Consider the following 18,725-nt stretch of genomic DNA (forward strand, 5'->3'; position numbering starts at 1 on the left):
GGACTGTTTCTTCATGAATTTACAAAAATAGAACAAATATTATTGTCCAAAATGACCAGCTGAGTCAGCCTCAACAGGTAGGTATACTTACTAGTTTTGCAACTCGTTGAATTAGTATTATAAGAAACAATTTTTTTACTTGCATGGTTTTAAGTGTGTTTTGCTTTGAGTTTGTGTGGTTTGAGTGAGCTTAAAAGCTTGGTTTGTTCGTTGGTAAGTACTTACTTAAGTTTTTTTTAACAATATTGAAAGCCAAGGTAAGGAAGTAGGTAGGTTATATATTGCTACCTCAAAAATTAAACTTGTCACTCTGTGATTCATAAGCAGATTATTACTTACTAGCAGTTCGCGCGAGCTTCGCTTCGCCATTAAAAGTTTTCCCGTGGGGATTACGGGATAAAAGTAGCATATGTGTCAATCAATATGTGACCAACTGCCCCGGGTTCGATTCCTGGGCGGTGCAAATACTAATTTGTTTAAAGACAGATATTTGTGCTCGGGTCATAATATGTTTCTATCGCTCTATCAGTGTAGATATATCAACTGTCCGATACCCATAGGCTCTGCCTAGTTCGGGGTCGGATGGTCGTGTGTAAGATGTCCTCAAATATTTGTATTATTCAGTATTTAACAAACATACCTACCTATAATACCAATTTGATATAAATCAGTATAAGTAATTTACCTATGTCAGACTCAGACCCCTGATTTTTTTTATTTTTCGATATTCGCTACTAATTGACATAAAATATCGCGTATTTAAATTGAAATATTGTATGAAACTCATGAGAGTCGAGTAAGAAAAAATTACAAATAAAATATCACCCTGTATATTTTTATTGCTAAGAAAATTCTAATTTTTATTGTTTTTATTTTTCAGACGGCAGAATAAGCCTGAAGGCGAGTCGAGTTGTGGAGAAAGTGGTACTTTAGGCGCTTCAGTAAATGTCTGTTTATTTCATAAAATATATTATTTATTTTACCTATTGTACTCTGGGAACTGATTTAGCGTGTTAATAAAGATAATTCATTTGCATTTCATGTGTGTTTCAACAATGTAAATACAGAGTGAGTCTATCATAGGTGCATATCGGGAAGTAGGTATGTTACAGAGCTCTTCACTCTGAACAACTTTTGTTATGAAGATGCTTCCCCATACAAAAATTGGTTGTTTACGTGACACTGTGTATGGGGAGGTCATTTATAACAAAAGTTGTTCAGAATGAAAAGGTCTGTGACACACTTCCCGATGTGCACTATGAAAGACTCACCCTGTAAGTATTATCCTTTTTACGAGACATTGGCTAGTATTTCAAACCAATTATAGTATAGTAAGCTAGCAATGGCTTCGTGTAGATAAGATAAGATAAGATAAATCTTTATTTGCAAAAAACACGGTATATGGATGATACAGTTTACATATTAGAGTCACATGTTTAGCAAGTTGATAATTGCATGCAAATATAAGTACAGAATGTCACAATAAATTTTTAAACTTTCATGCTTCTTTGTATAAAACTAAATAAATGTCACACAATAATATACTATTCAAAATTCACATAACATTAATAATTAATATTGAATAAATCCTTAATATCATAGAAGTTTTTATCACACAACCATTGGTAAAGCTTTTTTTTGAACAAGTGCTTACTTAGTGACTTGAATTCACACGGAATGGTATTGTATATTTTCACACACATTGTCAAGCAACTTTTCCCGTATTTAGAAGAGTTAGGAACCTCTTCATAAACTAATCTATTAGCATTCCTTTGAGGTCTTAAGCTTAAATCCGATTTTATTTTGAATAAATCTTTGTTCTCATTGACAAACTTACTAACTTCGTATATGTAGAGTGAAGGTAGTGTTAACAGATCCAGATTTTTGAAAAGGGCTCTACATGATTCGTCAGGAGGGACCCCACAAATAGCCCTGATGCATTTTTTCTGAGCAATAAATCCTTTATTTATATCCGTGCTATTCCCCCACAATATGATTCCATACCGAAATAGAGACTCTATGTACGCACGGTAAGATATGACTGCAGTTTTTCTATCAGTGATTTTTCTTATTTGATTTAGAGCATAAATAAATTTATTGACTCTACTACACAAATTATCTACTTGTATTTTCCAATTTAGGTCCTGGTCTATAATTAAGCCTAGAAACTTAGTTTGTGTTACACTCTTTATTTTATCTATGTCAAGTTTAAATTTATATTTGGATTGAACCGGATTATTAAATTGCATATATACAGATTTATTTAAATTAATTTTTAAATTGTTTGATTGTAGCCATTCGATGATTTTGTCAATGGTCTCATTAACGGCCACTTCATGGTCCTTTACTGAATTGTTTTTTTTATTAGTGGCTACAATTATTGAAATATCATCAGCATATAAGATGGTTTTTTGATAGGTGATCTGCGGTATATCATTTATATATAGTATAAACAGTAACGGCCCTAACACGCTACCTTGAGGCACTCCGCATCTGTTTTCTCTATAGTTAGAAGAATACGACATTAGCTCATTTGCTTGTAATTTGTTAACTACGACGCACTGCTGTCGACCCGTTAAGTATGTTATAATCCATTGTAGAGCAAGTCCTCTTATGCCCATTTTTTGTAGCTTGTGTAATAGAAGATCATGAGCAACAAAATCGAAAGCTTTTGACAAATCGAAGAACAAACCTGTCGTAAAATAGTTATTATTTAAATTCGTCAAAACAGTTCTAATAAGAGTGAATATTGCTAGAGTGGTCGACTTTCTTTTTTGAAATCCAAACTGTTCATTTGAGATAATTTTATACTTATCGCAGTAATTTAATAATCTTTTAAGCATGCATTTTTCAAAGAGTTTCGATAATATTGGTATGAGTGTTATTTGGCGATAATTATTAGGATCATCCTTTCTACCTCCTTTATGCAGTGGCTTAACGAGTGAAAGTTTTAATTTTTCCGGAAAGGAACCCATCGAAAATGATAGATTTATTAGATATGTCAGTATTTCAAGTAACTGATCAGTACATATCTTAATTATTTTGGTACTGATTCCATCGCATCCCTCTGAATTTGTATCGTTTAAGCTTATAAGTTCCATTTTTACCTCTGCGGTAGTCATGGGTAAAAGAAATATAGAGTTCGCATACGAAACACATCTCCTTTGTTGTTCGGTAGTGTTGGATGTCACGTTGGAGGTATTTGTAGATTCAATAAAATAATTATTAAGGGCTGTCGCTATTTTTGTAGGATCTGAGATGTGTTCTTCATTAATATTTAACTCTGATATACTGTTCGGGTCACTTTTTGTTTTACCAACTAGATCATTTATTACTGACCACGTTGCTCTACACTTGTTTCTACTTTTACTAATAAATTTTTCGTTACAATTCTTTTTAGATTTCAATATACATTTTTTCAATATATTTGAATAAAGTAAGTAACTACTTTTATTTTCATTACTTTTCTTTTTATAGTAGATATGTCGTAGATTCCGTTTAGTGACGCAACTTTTCCTTAGACCCTTACTTATCCAGTTTTTATTATAGCACATATTGTTTACCTTTATTTTTATTGTTGGGAAGCATAGATTGTAGAGTAAACAAAGTAATTCGTAGAAACTGTTGAAAGCTTTGTTGAAGTCAGTTTCTAAGTATGTATCTGACCATGATAGACTACTGAGATAAACTCTGAACTTGTTGATATTCTCGAGACTGTAATCTTTTTTGTATACAAAATATGACCTAGGTTTTTGAATTTTTTGTTTCACTGGAAACCTCAAAAACTGAGCTGTATCATGGTCTGAAAGGTAGAGAGGTATAACATTTGCACATGCGTTTTTAATATTACTTAAGATATGGTCTATACATGAATTTTTCCGGGTGGGAACATTTATATGAATTTTTAAATTGAAATTATTACATAAGGCTTGTAAACGATTTTTAATTATTCCTGGTTTGAGTGTGTCAATATTAAAATCGCCAGTTATTACTATTTTAACATTTAATTTTTGCTTTCGGGAAATGTCATAAAGAACCTGGTCTAGTTTGTTTATAAATATATTAGGGTCAGATGTAGGCGTTCTATACACACAAATTATTATGAGTTTCTGATCAGGGATTTCGATTCCACATATCTCAAAAGTATTTTGCGTGGCATATGATTTTAGGTATTTTAGTTCCTTAAAGATCATTCCTTGTTTAATAAAGACACAAGTTCCACCCCGCTGCTTATCTCTGCAAAACGAGAGACCAAACTATCTTCATTTCTACTAAACAGAAGTACTTACTAACGTCTGTTTTTTAATCACAGATACTAAATTGACAGATTCAGAACGGTTCATCAACAGTCGATTGTCTCGCCAATAAAATGATATGTTACTTCGCGGGACAATCAGAAGGGCTAGCACGGATCGCAATTAAGACGTGACAAAAGTTTTACATCGCGCTCACTCACATTGCGCAGCCTCAAGAGCGACCGCGATGCAAAACTTTTGTCACGTCTTAATTGCGATCCGTGCTAGCCCTTCTGCTGTGAGATTAAAATCAGACTTTAAGTCAGGCTTCCGCCGAAAATATATAAAAAAAGGGTTCCGTAGTAAAAAGTACCGCTGCTGTATTAAATAATGGTCCGTTAGGTAGATTTATGAAATGAGAAACTGGACTTTAGCATAATATAGGCATAAAGTGCAGTGCTTACAGCCTTACCTGGGTTCGATTCCCGGGTTAGTTGATGCTAATTAAATTCTATGTCTTACCATAAAGGTAAGCGTTCCACCTACTATCGGTATCGTATACGTTATCGGACCAAACAGATTTTCATAGATGTATGGAGAAACGGCGTCGGTAATGCCAATGAAGTGGACGCACTTGTGTGAATTTCTATACAAAGAATACTGAATGCGATGCGTCCGTTGCGAACGATGTCGATAAGTGGACCGCTTACCTGAAATTAGATTTCTTACAATAAAAACTATGTACCTACTTACCTAAATATCAGTAAGTAAGAACCTATAACCAACCCGCACTAGGCCTCACTAGGTCCGTGGTGGACTAGGGTTAAAACCCTTCCTACATTATACCTACGGAGACCCGTGCCCCAGCAGTAGGGGACGTGATGGGTTGCGATGATGATAAATATTCAAAACAGAAATGAGTGCAATGCCGCCATAAGTGCTTCACCAGTGCAATTTTATCAGTGAGTTCTAGAGTCCGACAACGGTACCTTTACAAAAGAAACAAGAGCGTAAACACCAACAAAAGTTTCGGACACTGCCGTAGTTAGTATAGTAGGAACAAGATTACTACGTACAGACGCCTGCACAGAAAACTGACCCCCTTTCAGTAACGTCCCTCCAAGAGGGGTCAGGTTTCACTCTGTATGTAGTAATCTTGTACCTAATAATATTTCAAACCAGGCAACCATCTAGTTATAGACATTTTAAATCGTTACCAAATAATAAATTATTATCGAATAAACTTAACAGCGCAACCTGTTATCAAACTCTTGCATTTTTCAGTATTGATTGAGAAGCTATTGAGGTCTTGCGGCGATATTGACACAATATTTGTGCTTGTCCGGAGCAAGAAAGGAAAAGATCCCAGAGCCAGAATACATGAGATGTTAGATGACTTTGTAAGTATATTTTTTCCTGTTTCAATAGAGAATACTTGTTTATACCGCTAGATGGCGTTATAATTTGTTTTGCTTTAATGTCAACATTGTTTGTCATGGTCTGGATAGGTTTCCTATTTGAAGTATAAATACCATAAATACTACCCAAATTTGATTCAGGATGCTACCTACTACTATGTAAATTGTACACTATAATCTGCTTATGGTTGATGCTACACCATGGTCCATGGCATATAAGTAGGCTTATATTGCCTTTAATAGTAATAGAAGAAAATTGCTAGCGGCTGACTAACCTAAGTAATCTGTTGTAAATCTGTTTATTGATCTTGAATTTCGATCTAGATGTTCAATCTAAAAATATGGTTTTGGTATAATGAATGGCTTTATGTATAAGGTGTATTAGAGTATATCTTCCCCGAAAAAGAGTTATGTTGTTAAGAGATATTATCAGAATGTAGGTAGCTGCTAGCTTTCCCCAATGAATTGGTCTACGTATTCGGATTTCTGACTAACCTCATTAAACCCTTGCAGCTGTTCCAAAGAGCTCACGAAGAGAACCCCAAGGGCATCTATAAGGTGGTCCCGGTGGTGGGCGACATGGAGCTGCCGGGGCTCGGCCTCAGCGAGGAAGATAGGAAGAACCTCACTAGCAAGGTTTGTACATTTGTTTGACCCCACTCAGAAGCATTGTTACTATGAGAGGTGGGTCAGGTTTTTCTGCTCCTGACCGTACGAGAATATTGCTTTAACTATGGGTATGTTGTTGTGTTAAAATGGGTTGGTTTGAGAATGGCGTTTTAACGCCATGTGTTGGGAACTTCGGGAGGCGCGTTGATGAATATAAGAAGTCACAATGATGCACTGCTGGTAGCTGGTCTCTGGTTCCAATGAGATCAACAACTGTAATATTAGAAAGTTATTTAGCAGCTTATAAAAAGTTGGTTTAAATTTAAATGCACAAACCTACCGTATGTGCCAAATCTCTATTATGCCACCATCACCATCATATAAATACTTTTTTTTATAAGATCTCAGGAAACTTCCCATTCACCCAGCAGACAATTAACACCCATATTGAAAGACCTCATAATATTCTGGTTTCCCTTGGAAACACACCTACTTATGTATAAGGGTGGATTTCAACAAGTCCTAAAAAATCTTCATTTCCGTGGACTTTTTTATCTTAAGGTTTTTTATATTAGAAAAACGCTTTTATTAAAGTTTTTGTTAATTTTAGTGTTCTTACTAAATGGGTAGCAGATAAGTTAAAAACTTAACGAGATACGGATGATTAAAAATTTCATGCCACGGCGATGAAACATGCGTTCACGGCAATGAAACAAGCGTCCACGGCAATGAAACAAAGGCCCACGGCAATGAAACAAACTTCCACGGCAATTAAAGAACTGTATACAATGGAAATGAAAGAATCAATCCACTGCAATTTTTTAAAAAGACTGTGAGGGAAACGCAAACTTAGACAGGTATGTATGGCAGAAATATTTGGATAGACATTGGAACGAAAGAAAGAACGACAGTATGTATAAAAAATAAGAATATAGTATGGAATTCTCTAAGTAGCATTGTGGGTCCGTATTGCGACGTATAAAACAAAATGTTTCATTTCACACTAATAACGTTCACAAACCTTGATCATAAACCTTACCTATAACTTCTATATTTTCATAAGGTATAATATCCAATTTGTATACTGTTCATTTTATGTAAAATTCATAAAATATACTATAATATGACATAATCTGTGCAGAATTACACAACACCGGAAAAACACCTAGCACCAAAATATAAAGATAGGTGCGGTTAGGTGCACATGTTGGTCAGCTAAGCGTCCCCCTACATAGCGCCAATAATAATAACGCAGTTAAAACTCCTTGCACCAAAACCTAAACATAGAGCATCTCCCATGTAGCCCCGCTCCGCTTTTGATGAACATGTGCACTTAACCGCTCCTCCTCGCTTTTCTCGTCATCGCACCTATCTTAAGGTTGTGGTGCTAGAGGTTTTGATGGTGTTGTGTAATTTAACACAGATTATGTGATATGATAGAATATTTTATGAACTTTATGCTAAATCATATTATATTTTAATTGGTATAATAATATGAAATGTACATGTTATCATCATCAGCCTATAATCATCCAATGCTGGACAAAGGCCTCTCCCAAGGAGCGCCACAACACTCGGTCCTCGGTCTTCCGAATCCAGCCACTACCGGCCACCTGCCTAAGCTTGCATATTTTGACAGCTATGTTGGTAACCTTAGTCCTCTGACGTATAACCTCTTTTCTGATAGGTACCATCCATTAGAGAAACCCCAAGCATAGCTCTCTCCATAGCACGCTGAGTGACTTTAAATCGGTGGACCAGTCCCACCATCAGTGTCCACGTCTCTGCACCATATTTCATAACTGGCAGGGCGCAATGGTTGAAGACTGTTGGATGCGCCTTTCAGCCTCCTTGTCGAAGTTACTTCTGCCATAGAATAACAAGTACAAGTGCTAGTCTCGTTATTCTATGCTTCTGCCTAGCCGAATAGTCTGCCTCCGGTAGTCATATTATTGCACAACTTCGATAGTTGTATCACGAACGATCACCGGCTCCGGTTTTATGTGAACATTCTACATGACTTTTGTCTAGCCCAAGTTCATACGGAGGCCTACACGTTGCAAGCAGCATTAAGGCCACTTAGCATCCAGCTGAGTTCCTGCAGAGATGTATGTTCTATTATATTCTATTCTACTATCTGTGGGAGGTGTAAGTACCTGCACCTGGCTCTCTCGAATGGGACCTTTGTGCAATGTGAATATTCTATTCCAAGGTCTAAGCTGCCTTTCTAAGCTTGGACCATTTCCCACCACGCTGGTCCACAGAGGGTTGGTGGGTTCACATATTATCTAGATGTGCTAAATCAATAGGTAGATATGCAGGATTCATCACGATGTTTTCCTTCACCGTAAGAGCGATGGTATACATTGTATTTAAATTCAAAGGAACACATTGGTACATGGTCAGCGCCGGAATTCGCACCCGCATCACTGGCGTGGGAAGCGGGCGCTTACCCGACTGAGCTACCACCGATCTTATTTATACATAACGTTCATTATAATTTATGTTGTGATTGTTATTATTAATATAATATTATATATTTCGTTTTTATACATCGCGATACGCACCCGTTTTAACGCATTGCAAAAAGAGGTAATTTGACTAGTCCTGTAGGTAAGGGGCCGTCCATTAATCACGTGAGGTTGTTTTTCTCATTTTTTGACCCCCCCCTCCCCCCTGGTGATATTTGGTGAGGTTTGGGACTAACCCGCCTCCCCCCCCATGGATCACGTGTATTTTTTTGGAAGTCAATGTAAAGTCTATTTTAGACTAGAAAAAGTATAAAAAAAATTGCAACGACTCGGGCGGTCTTTCGCGGCGCGCGGGGAGTCGTTGCTTAGCAACGGCTGGCGAGTCAATCAAGGTCATACGAAAACTCATTCAAATTTTTGCGGCGTTTAAAATTTCGGTTCAGAAATACCTAGCGGTTTTTGACAAAAAATTAATACACGTGATGTCTAACGAGACCCCCCACTCCCCCCTCGTGATGTTTCGTGAGGTTTTCCGTACCCCCTCCCCCCCCCCCTTTGAGACTCACGTGATTAATGGACGGCCCCTAATATGTCAGTGATCGGTATTACCTGTATTACAGGTAAAAGATGGTAAAGATATGTTACTTTGCCTAATCATGCATTCCACGGCGATGAAAACATAAGTCACGGAAATGAATAACCTGGCCACGGAAATGAATAACCTAACCACGGCAATGAATACAAATTATTTTACAAGACATGGCAATGAAATTTTTTTCATTGCCGTGGCTTTTTTTTCATTGCCATAGCAAATATTGGCCACGGAAGCCACGGAAATGAAAGCATGGCGATGAAAACCAAGGCATTAAATATAAATTACTAAAAAAGTATTAACTATTCGAAGAAATAAACACTTTATAAGGTAAATATTTTCAAAAAGCTTTCTTTTGAATGCTTACTCTAGAAGACAAACTTAATTTTAAAGAAGTTATATCTATCCACGGCAATGAAAGAAAAAATGTCCAGTCCCCAAAATTTTTACTGATTTTCACTATAGCGCAAAAACGCGGGCACCGATGTACCTCCTTCCACGTCGAGCAGTTAGGCGACACTTGTAAGAAACGATTAGTGCACTGAGGGGGGCACCCAAGTTCATAGGTAAAACAATATCCTTGATCATGTTTAGGACACGGCGATGAACAGAAGTTCTGGGACACATGAATTTTCACTTACCGTTCGTTATATTCTTTATATATTTCAATAAATGTATTCCGAGACAATACTTTAACTATTAATGTATCAAATGACTCTAAGTTTAACTATCAATACTCAATATTTTTTCATCAATGAAGAATAATACAAAACGTGGTGACGTGGGGACAGACACGGCAATGAAAGATTTGGAGGTTTAATCTTTTTTTTTTAAATATCCATGAATCCTTTTAATACAATATTTAGTGCTACACATAGATAACTATTTCACTTAACCGGAAAAAAATATTAGAAAATTATAACTTGGTTTTTTAGTACCGATTTCATTGATGCCACGCAATTTTTGGCTGCGGGAAATTCACCCATAAAGACCTGAAGGGCCAGCACGGGCACATTAAGACGTGACTAAAGTTCTCTGTAACCCTCGCTCTTGAGGCTGCGCGATGTGAGTGAGCGCGATGCAAAACTTTTGTCACAGCTTAGTTAATTACCCCTTCAGTTATGAAAACTATTCCTCTTTAACCTCCCCAGGTGACAGTGATAATAAACGCAGCTGCCACCGTCAAGTTCGACGAGAAGCTGCCAGTAGCCACCGCCATCAACGTCCGGGGCACCAAGGAGGTCATCAAGCTAGCCCGGGAGTGCCGCAACCTGCGCGCCATCACCCACGTGTCCACGGCATTTGCCAATACGCATGTCAAGTTTATTGAGGAGAAGTGAGTTTAAGTTCGTATGTATTTCACTAGATGGCGGTGTCATGTTCTGCTCATTGACATATACATAAAATATATTTTCTGCTCTTCTACGTTATTACATTAGTGCAATATTTATGGAAATTCTCTTTTGTTATTTAAATTTCAGATTCTACGACCCACCAATGAGCGTCGAGGCCTTGGAGGCCGTCGCGGAATTAGACGACACAGTCCTTGAAGGCATCACCTCAAAGTAAGTCATCATCATTATTTGATAATATTCGGGCAATTCGGGATCCCTGAATGAGCGACACAACACTCTGTCCTTCAGAGAGAAAGCAAGTTATAAAGAACCTTTCTTTGATTGTGAGTACTGCTAGCGACATCTATTGTTAATTTAGTGAAACTTTGATACAGTTTAGTTATGATGGCTCTAGTTATTGAATCCTAGAAGTGTAAGTAGTGGTAATTGAGCTAGTGCCGTCATTATCATCGTCTTACTTTTATATGTATCGTCAAAAATATCGAAACAGTGTTAAAATACTAGCCCAAGTAACTAAAAAGTTCCTAACACAATTATTTATTGTTTTTAACCGACTTCAAAAAAAGGAGGAGGTTCTCAATTCGTCGGGGTCTATTCTATTCTATTCTCATAGGGGGTGAAGTTCCTGTACGTGGCTCTCTCGAGTGGAACCTTTGTACATATCCCCTTGATTTCAGCTCAGCCAGCCTAGCTCCCGAGTAAACTGGAGTAGCAGGCCTGGGTGTTGTAATAGCTGAGGTAGGCGCTCTGTTGGTCCAAGAATAGATAATCTTGTTTCTGTAGTAGGTGGACAAGCTAACAGAATATGTTCAACCGTCTCATCTACTTCCTTACATGTCCTACATAAGGGACTAGTTGAGTTACCTATGGTATATAAGTGTTTATTCACGCAACAATGTCCTGTTATTAATCCTACCATTAATGATATATTACTACGGGACAGGTTGAGTAAGTAGCGTGTAAGTTTATGGTTGTGTGATACAATAAACGCTTTAGTTTGTCTGCAATCTACACGATTTTTCCACTCCTGATTGTGTTCAGATAGTGTTTTATCGGTGAGAACTTGCCTTATTGCCTTTGATGACAAACTAATAAATGGTTCTGGCCCTATTGGTAGGGTATTTGATCCCATTCTTGCTAGTCGGTCAGCCTCGCAATTTCCTATGTTATCGTTATGACTTTTAATCCACTGTACTCTGTTACATTATTTGAAATGCTTAGGTTTTCCAGTGTTCTGTGACATTCTAAAATTAATTTAGATTTTGTTACAGTTCTGCCTAAGGCACCTAAAATAGCCATACTGTCTGTGTAGAAGCAGATATTGCTATTTTTTGTGTCTTTTATTTGTGTAGCTCCGTCAAGTAGGCTGGCAGCTTCTGCCTGAAAAACAGTAGCTTTGTTCCCGAAGCTGACAGAGTATTGTAAATTAAGTTCCGGGCAGAAGACACCTCCACCGCTGCCCTTCTTGTTCTTGGCTCCGTCAATGTAGATATTGATGTCGTAATTGTTTTCGTCTGATGTGCCACACTGATCTCGCTGGATAGTGTAGCTTCTGTTGAAGATAAACGTCTTTATAGTAGTGTCGCTGCATTCAGTGGACCCGGGAGCCGACAACTTGGCAATGTCAAGTATGCGACTGTGTCCCTGTGCAGTAGTATTCGTTGACCATAGTCCCATGTTACTTAGCCTTATCGCCGCCGCTTTAGCTTCCTGCTTGATGATAATATCGAGTGGTGGAAGTCCTAGAATTATTTCTAGGGCGGCTGTTGGGGTTGACTTCATACATCCAGTGATTGAAACGCATGCAAGCCTTTGAAACTGTCGTAGTTTGTTTTTCACAGTAATGAGGTTCGATCTTTGCCACCAAACCACTGCTCCATATGTTATTATAGGTCTGACCACCGCTGTGTACAACCATTTACACAGCTTTGGCTTGAGTCCCCATTTGGATCCAACAAGTTTCCTAGTTTGGTATAGGGATATTGTTGCTTTACTTAGGGTTTTCTCCACATGTTTAGACCAGCTTAGGCGGTGGTCTAGCCATATGCCGAGATACTTTACCTCATTTACCGCAGGAACTGTTCTTTTTTGAAGTTGGTGCCATATTTCTTTAGATTACTTTGTCACCGCACCAACATAAAAAAAGAACAGTTCCTGCTTAGGTATATTTGTACTGTCACATACGAGTAGAATTTGTGTAAACCTTAAATTATTTCTTTCATTTTAGTGGTTTTTTGAAGTCGGTTTTTTAATTTTTTTAATTATTATTTTATTGAGTATTGTTATTATTAAGTACCTATGTTTCTCAATAAATACCAATAATTATTTACCTATTTCCATTCCCAAGGCTGCTGGGCAAGTACCCCAACACGTACTGCTTCACGAAGGCCGTGGCGGAGTCCGCCGTGCGCAAGTACGGGGAGGGCATGCCCATCTGCATCGTGCGACCGGCTATAGGTATGTTTGCCAACTAAATATACTGGATAAAAGTGCTTTTCTACATATGCTATGCTACTTTGCTATAGATGTAGGGAAAGGCACCCTAAATGATAAATTAAAAATATTCATAGCTGTAAAATGACTTATAAATCTACCAAATATCGTTCTAAAAATATATAGTAGATAAAAATGTTGCTTTAATTTTGTAGTGGTTATTCAGAATATGTTTTTACATCACCATCTAGTAACCACATCGAAATATCAGCCAATTTGAGCTCGACAAAGTCACAAGATAATTATTAAAACTATAACAGTTCCATTCTATAAAATGAAACCTAGGGATAGCTTAGGTCCAGTGGCCACACAAATATAGATTATTTTTTTTCGCCAAATTCATAACATGAATTGTTTGTATTCCAGTGGTGTCTACATACGAGGAGCCGGTGCGGGGGTGGACGGACAGCCTCTACGGACCCACAGGTCTGATGATCGGGATCGGCACTGGGGTGAGTTACATGCTTCATGCAGATAATAAATAAATAAATATGTGGGGACATCTCACACACGGCCATCCGACCCCAAGCTAGGCAGAACCTGTGTTATGGGTGTCGGACAGCTGATATATCTACACAAATACATAGATAGATAGATACTAAATATAAATATCAACACCCAAGACCCGAGTACAAATATCTATCTTTAAACAAATATCTGCCACAGCCGGGACTCGAACCTTATTCCGACTCCTTCGGCTCAGTAGTCAGTTATAGAGTCTGAGGCAAAGAAAACTAACCCCTCCCTGAGTGACAATGCTACCTGAGTGGGGTCAGGTTTCGTTGCCTCAGGTTGTACTTATCTACGGCATGGAGTTTAATGAGTAAACAGAACAAAACAGAAGATCATTAATTCAAAATTCATGAAAATTGCTTTTGCAGCCTCTGTAAGTATACTGGTAGAGAGCGAAAGATAAAAAAAATACCTTGCCCCAAAATAAAAATCACACGTGAGCGTGATTAACAAAGTGAAACCATTATCATTCAGTGGTTAAACTAAGTATTTTTTTTAATGCTGTATAGGTATTTTCTTATTTCTCCTTATTTACCTTTTTTTAACACCCTGTATAATTCCATCTACCCCTCAGGTCCTCCGCACCATGTACATGGACACGAGCAAGGTGGCGGACCTGGTGCCCGTGGACCTCACCGTCAACGCCATCCTCGCCTCCGCCTGGCACACCGCCAAGCACTTTAAGGAGAAGTTAGTATAATAATATTATTATTGTTTAAGTAACTGTGGCATGAGAGAGAAATGGGTCAGGTTTATTTGCTCCAGGTTGTACATTAAATAGTAAATATTAAATTTGCAACCAATGCTTATTTTTTAATAAATATTATTATTATTATTATTATTTAATTCTTTATTGCACAAATATAAAAATACATGTACAAAAGGTGGGCTGATATTAACTATAATATTATTTTATCATGCTCTATGAAACAATTAGAACTTGCGTATGCTATTTATTTGTAAAATAATGGAATTATAAAATTAATCATGTTGTGATAAAAAAAAACTTAAGCAGTAAATTTCGCACAGCCCAAGGTTCTTGCTGAACTCAGGTTCTGGTCCCAATTCTTCAATGAGTCCCACTGTAAGTACTCACAAACCAGTCAGGAGACCATTCCTCAATAGACACAGTCATGTTAGGTTATCAGAGCCAGTAGGCGGCGTGTCTGACAGCCCCCGAAAGCGCCCACATGATCACCGCCATCAGATGGAAGTCACATTCATCCTCAATCCACTTCCTTACTTTCCTGCTTCTTGTCGCATGATCGAGCTTTCTCCACGGCCCGTCGCTTTCAAACTGCGCCGCTGCGTGTCGAACCTTGAAGGTAAACGACTCCGAAGCGCAGCCCTTCTCGTCCACCATGGCAGCCATCTTGCGATACCAGCTCGGCCGATTCATCTCCTCATGGACGCCACACATCGCCACGTGTTCCACAAACATGTCTTGAGCGAAGAACCCTCGGCGCGCGATGTATACCGCTTCTCGAAACATCCACGCGCAGAGAGCGTCGATGTTGTCTGGTGAAGTGACGAGGCAGCGACGGTCTAACCTCCGGAGCTCTAAGTTCAGCTGTCGATGGCTGAGGGTATACGCAATGGAGGGAACAGCAGACATCGCTTCCTCACAGAATCTGTCCGCGACGCAACGTTTTAGAGGCCCAGTTAAAGACGGCTCTGGATTGCGAGCGATGTTAGCTAGGCACTGGTCTGACGCATTCAATTGGATGTGATGGTTTGTGATGTCCAGCATTAGTCTGTGGTACTCCAAGCGGTCCAACGTGGCGGTGTCCATGGCTTGAGCGTGTGTGTTTAGGCGAAGGGCAGAGCGCAGCCAGGGAGCTAAACGGCCTCGCTGGAACGTCGACAACGTCCGCACTTCAGCCTCATCATCCCTGTACATCTTTATAATTTCGCTTATAGTCTCATGCTCGCCATTCTTGAACCACAATGTGAAATGCGACAGTAGATATTTGATGTTATGCACGACTTCTTTCACCATGGCCAGTTGTGGGGCTGTGAACTTGTGGCTGTGGTCTCTAAGGGTTCTCTTCAAGGTAAAAACGGAGTGGTAGCCGGTGAAAGCTATATTTAGATCCGTGTCATTTCCAATGGGCAGTAAGTAGGTGATGGTCCGGTTTAGGGCGGCTAGATACAAGTCTAGGTCTTCACGTGAGGATGGTGGCTCCAAATGCAAGTATTTCACTGGGAAGTCTTCTCCTCTGTATGGTGTCTCGTTTTCTTCATACTCCAGCCACTGAAACTCCACTAGCTCATTTTGCGATACCTCATGTTGCTCATATTGATCGCTTATTGCGGTGAATATAACTAGTAAAATGATTTTCTTTAGCATTCTATGCATGTGACTTATTGTATCTATGCCGTGAGTGCAACTGGTGAAAATCGATTGTAGGTAATTCTTATCACTTGTCTTGTTAAATTAGCAAGCGTTAAATTAATTGTAAGTGTATCAGCTACTTTATAGAGAAAAAGTCATAAACAGTATTTACCGCCATAAAATATTGATTTAGAAAATGGGTCAGCATAAAAGTTAATAAACTCATAAATAGCGAATGTTAAGATACGAATCAAAAACAATTATCAAAGTAATTTAAGTATTTTTTATCCGTATCAAATGAATACTTCTTCATAATATCGTTCGGCCGGGTAGGATTAGTCACTGTGGTAAAATGATTGGACAGATTAGATTTCTCTGTCTTTACTTGTGTAAAGACAGAGAAATCTGACCCCTCTGAGAAGCATTGTTACTATGAGGGGGTCAGGTTTCTCTGCACCTGACCGTACGCCGAACACTCGATGTTGTAATTAATTAAGTAATTGTAACTAAACATGAATTTCTCCTTCCAGCCAAACATCCCACATCCCGATCTACAACTTCGTGTCCGGGGCACAGAACCCGGTCACGTGGGGCGAGTTCATAGAGGTCAACAGGAAGCACGGCATCGACAAGCCCACTACTAAGGCTGTTTGGTAAGTGTTGGTGTCATGCTACCAACCCACTTGCTTGGCTATTTGCTAAATAGGCGGCGCTAATTCACATACGTCTACACAAATCTACACACTGATCACAGAATCATTTGTTCACAGCGCCATCTATTGGCATCTGAAAGTACAGTACGGAGCAAAGAAACCTGACCCCACTCAGAAGCATTATTACTATAAGAGGAGGGTCAGGCGTTTCTATTCTGCTGACAGTACACTAACAGCGCTATCTAGTGAAAAAAACCCCAATTTTTCTATTCACACCCCCTATTTCTTTCTAACAGTACAGCGCCATCTAGTATCAAACACTGCAACAACATTTTGACACCCCCGTTCATATTACATACAAAGAAAGAAGTGCAGCAAAAAGAGTACAACGCCATCTAGTGACAAAAGCCCCCATTTTTCTCTACAGGTATTACGGTCTGAACCCTACGAGCAACTACTACATGTTTCTGTTCTACAACTTCTTCCTGCACTACCTGCCGGCGCTGATCATTGATGGCTACTGTCGTATTGTGGGGCGGAGACGCGCGTGAGTTGTTTGTTAATTGTTTAAATATTTTTTCCTATATGGTCTCTAAGCTTCAGTGAGGCGAAAAAATGCTGTCAACTCAAGGTGCTAGCGTAATTCGATAGCAATTTGTATGACATCTTGATCAGCGCCCCTGTTGGTAACGTTAGAAACTAATAAAACGCATACAAATCCCAGCAGCCATGAAAACTTTATTTAATTTTACTCTTGATGATGCATTAACTTATCAGGCCAATACTCTGTCAAATGCATCTTCATGCAATTTAAACGTCCATCTAACTTCTTACATCCTCTACAGAGTTTTCAATATTCAGCGGATAAACTCCAGTCTTTTAAACCTCCAAAATCTCTCTCTCTCTCTCTCTCTGAATAGAATATAATACCGACCGAATAGTTACACACACACATTGTTACATAACAGGAACACAAAACCCAAATCGTTACAATATAAATTTTAATATATAGCACTCACTTTCATACTTCTCTCTAACATTACATAATCATAACCAAACAATCCATTTTTAATTCCAGAATGCTGAAGTTCTACCACAAAGTGATGAAGCTAGCGAACATTCTCTTCTACTTCTCCACACAAGACTGGCGCTTCTCCGACCAATCCGTCCGCAACATGTGGGACACCCTCTCCGAACAAGACAAAGCTGTATTCCCCTTCAGCATCGCAGACATGAACTGGGAGTACTTGGCCGAAACGTTCTTAGTCGGTAAGCGACATCTTGTGGCGAGTTATGGGGCTTTTGTAGTTGGTGGGCGCCATCTAGTTGTGACTTCTTGAACTTGTTTTATTTGTGGCGCGCGTTCAAAGCATTTCACAATGTTTATTATGAATTAAAAAGTTCAGCCACGACATCTGTGTAGTTTTAAATATACAGTTATAGTTTCACGATACAAATAGTAATAATACATACTGTTTTGCAGGCCTTCGAGTTTACCTCGTAAAAGATGACCTTTCAACGCTGCCCGAGGCTAGAAAGAAGTGGAACAGGTAATTACTTTTTTTATCAAGACAAAACCAAACGTTTTATTTTTAATTTCACTTTATCTAACGGCTGAATCTAATAAATACTTACTGTATGTATCAAACGAATAAGACGATTTTGTAGCGTTGGTTTTTTTAATAAAAAACTCTATCTAATGGCTGACTCGAATACTAAAGAGATTACAAAAGTTTTATTTTCTTTTCAGGTTGTACTACATGCATTTGACACTTAAGTTGGTAACTCTGGGGTTGGTCCTCAACATCGCATACTACGTTCTACGGTTCATGTCTAGAATTGTCTTTGGTTAATTTATATTGAGTGAAATTTGTAGCTTATAATTTTTGTAAATATGCCTTTTGTAAGTTAAGTACAATTTTAGCAAGCTGGACTTTCTGTATTTTATAATTATTATGTAAGTGTACTTAGTAAACGTATTATATTATTCCGTCCACTTTGAAATTGAAATTATTTTGTACTTATGTCATTTATTGATATTATAATTTAAG

At 38.3% G+C, this 18,725-nt stretch overlaps 1 protein-coding gene across 2 annotated transcripts in view; it reads left to right on the plus strand.

Moving 5' to 3' along the window:
- The window catches only part of LOC105391748 (fatty acyl-CoA reductase wat), a 42,829-nt gene extending 24,168 nt beyond the window's left edge, over positions 1 to 18,661 (plus strand). The window contains exons 4-15 of one of the 2 annotated variants that reach the window (XM_048631888.1): positions 5,520 to 5,635; positions 6,167 to 6,289; positions 10,477 to 10,661; positions 10,807 to 10,890; positions 13,028 to 13,137; positions 13,540 to 13,625; positions 14,261 to 14,376; positions 16,552 to 16,674; positions 17,102 to 17,221; positions 17,753 to 17,943; positions 18,158 to 18,224; positions 18,425 to 18,659. In XM_048631888.1, coding sequence (XP_048487845.1) covers positions 5,520 to 5,635; positions 6,167 to 6,289; positions 10,477 to 10,661; positions 10,807 to 10,890; positions 13,028 to 13,137; positions 13,540 to 13,625; positions 14,261 to 14,376; positions 16,552 to 16,674; positions 17,102 to 17,221; positions 17,753 to 17,943; positions 18,158 to 18,224; positions 18,425 to 18,527 — 1,424 coding nt within the window. In that variant the 3' untranslated portion in view covers positions 18,528 to 18,659. Of the gene's footprint in view, positions 1 to 5,519; positions 5,636 to 6,166; positions 6,290 to 10,476; positions 10,662 to 10,806; positions 10,891 to 13,027; positions 13,138 to 13,539; positions 13,626 to 14,260; positions 14,377 to 16,551; positions 16,675 to 17,101; positions 17,222 to 17,752; positions 17,944 to 18,157; positions 18,225 to 18,424 lie in introns of both variants that reach the window. The other variant, XM_048631887.1, reaches the window with a different exon arrangement.
- Positions 18,662 to 18,725: the final 64 nt, after the last annotated feature.

This window comes from Plutella xylostella, chromosome 30, assembly GCF_932276165.1.
Source record: "Plutella xylostella chromosome 30, ilPluXylo3.1, whole genome shotgun sequence".
NCBI classification, from domain to species: domain Eukaryota; kingdom Metazoa; phylum Arthropoda; class Insecta; order Lepidoptera; family Plutellidae; genus Plutella; species Plutella xylostella.